We start from the raw sequence: 2,429 nt of genomic DNA, 5'->3' as shown, positions 1-2,429 counted from the left end.
TGTCGCCTCTCAGGGCTGCTGAAGAAGACTCCCGGGGGGTTCCAAAGCCCACAAACACACTGATCTCCCCAACCTGACCCCTCGCCTTAGCCAAGTCAGTGTCAGACACCTGGGCCCCATGTGCACCCAACTGGCGCACCCCCAAGGTGTCCCCCCTCATTCCCTCCTGACCCCCAGGGCCCTCTCCGGGCCACCGCTCTCCATTCCCCTGGCCATGGCACCTGCCGCTCCCTCCTGATACCTGAGAAAACAGCTACTCAGTTCCCGGCTGCTAGACTGCAAAAAGGCCTCCAGGCTTTAGGAACACAGATGAAGCCACCAGCCTGGATTCACGCCCCACTAGTTCCCTGCTGTGTGGTCTTGAGCAACCTCCCTAACCTCTCTGTGCCTTTCGAGGATAAAATGGGGACAGAACAGAGCCCCTCACAAAGGGATGTTGTGAGACCTGAGAGTCTTTAACAGGGTCCACTGCACTACTGTCCACCCCAGCCCTACACGCGGGGCGTGCCAAGTGCTCAGCCCAGGTTGGAATGAGTGAAGAAAAGTCAGCCACAGAACACTCTTGTTCGCAACCAGCGGCCTCCCTGCAGCTTCCCCACCTGTCACACACGTCCACTGCACACTTCAGCCCGCCCCGTTCCGCCACACGCCCCTGCTGCCCCCTACTCCTGCACGATCCACCTGGGTGACAGACACGCCCCTGTCCCTCCCACCTGCAGCCTCACATCTGTCTTGGAGTGCACCTGCCCCGTCTTCCACTTCTCTGCTAATGCCCAAGGGCAGCCTGATGCGCTCACAGACTCCCAGAACACGCCTTTGATAAAGGGACCCACTCAACGGCTGCTCGGCTCATACCAAAGAACCTTGCACACACCTGAGCTGCACCAACACCTTTGGCTCTCTTCAGCCCTCACCTGACCAGTTGCAACCGGACCCTGTAGGGTTGGCCCGCTGGGGGCAGCCGGCAGCCTGCAGGGGCAGGCACTCACTCACTCACTCACTCACTCACTCACTCACTCACTCACTCAACGGACTGACTGCACCTGGGCCAGCCCGCGTCAGCGCCCCCATCTCAGCTGGCACGTGCATCCTCACGTGCACACCTGCATCCCTGCAAATACACCTGTTGCCCAGATATACACCTGGGGCCTGCGCACGCACATCTGGCCCGGCACGCTCACAGCTCGGAGCCACCCGGCGCATAACACACCCACTTAGCCGCAAGCTCCCCCTCGCGCCGCCCCAAACCTCCTGGGCCTACCTGGATGTTGCGCTTGCGCTCGCAGGCCGGCCCGGTGCCCTGCACCACGCTGTCCAGCACCGCCACCACGTCGGGTGCGGGATCCACGAAGCAGGCGGTGCGCGCGGCGCGGATGGCAGCGTGGACGTCGGCGAAGCGGAAGGCGCAGAGCGCGGCCGGGGCCGAGCGGGCGGCTGGGGCCCCCTGGGGCCGCTCAAAGACGGCAAAGAGCAGCTCGCGCGTGGGGAAGACCGACACCAGGCGGCTGTAGAGGTCGCCGCGGCCCGCGCCGCCCGCGCACTGCAAGCCCAGCTGGATGTAGGACTCGGTGAGCTTCTTGGCGTCGCCGCCGGCGCCGCGGGGAAGGCAGATGCGCGCCAGCAGGCTCCGCGCCTGGCTCTCCTTGTCGCCCGCGCGCGCCTCGCTGTTGAGCGCCAGGTACGCGTAGGACGCGGCGCCCGGCGGCGGGTCAGGCGGGTGCAGGAAAGCGCGCACGAAGCCCAGCTTGTGCTGCTCCTTGGCGCCCTGTTTGATCTTGAGGATGTTGTCGTCGGAGGGGTTGAGGTCGAAGGTGAAGAGCTTGGCCAGGTCGCCGCGCGCATCCAGGGAGCGGATGGCGATCTCGGGCGTGTTCTCGAAGCGGTGGTCCTCCAGGCTGCGGTTGCGCGGGAAGAAGGCGCTGCCGTAGCCGGTGTACGTGGCACCCACGAGCAGGCGGCTGCCCCCCGCGCCGGCGGCCGGCGGCAGCACCAGCCCCACGGTGGACGCGTTCGGGTGGTTGGCCGCCACGTTCAGCATGCTGGGGAACACGGTGACCGGCTCGGCCGGCGGCGCCGCGGGCGGGAAGCGCACGGCCACCGCCGAGATGTTGCCCCGGCGCCGCAGCTGGCAGAAGCCCTGGTAGATGGAGCCGCACACGACCACCAGGCCCTGGTCGGGGTCCAGCTGCAGAATCTTGTTGTAGTTGTCAGTGAGGCGCCGGGGGTGCTCGCACGAAGCCTGAGGCAGCTGCGGGGCGTGACACAGGGGACTGTCGGCCACCGGACCCACGTCCGCCTCCGCCTCCAGGCTCAGGTTGGCGCCCGACAGCTGGTAGAGGCGGTTGACGGCCGCCAGGTACACGGTCCCCGCCGCGCCGTCCAGGACGAAGTTGTTGGTGGGCGTGGGCGAGGGGAACCGGCGCTGGATC

The 2,429-nt window shown here is 66.5% G+C and overlaps 1 protein-coding gene across 1 annotated transcript in view; it reads right to left on the bottom strand.

Moving 5' to 3' along the window:
• PLXND1 (plexin D1) overlaps window positions 1-2,429 on the bottom strand; it is a 40,109-nt gene that overhangs the window by 36,575 nt on the left and 1,105 nt on the right. Inside the window, exon 2 of the mRNA XM_012732082.1 lies at window positions 1,262-2,422. Within this exon, the coding sequence (XP_012587536.1) occupies window positions 1,262-2,422 (1,161 nt within the window). The remainder of the gene's footprint in view (window positions 1-1,261; window positions 2,423-2,429) is intronic.

The sequence above is a fragment of the Condylura cristata genome, unplaced genomic scaffold (assembly GCF_000260355.1).
Source record: "Condylura cristata isolate star-nosed mole 26May11 unplaced genomic scaffold, ConCri1.0 scaffold00033, whole genome shotgun sequence".
NCBI classification, from domain to species: domain Eukaryota; kingdom Metazoa; phylum Chordata; class Mammalia; order Eulipotyphla; family Talpidae; genus Condylura; species Condylura cristata.
This window is presented reverse-complemented; position numbering and strand designations above follow the sequence as displayed.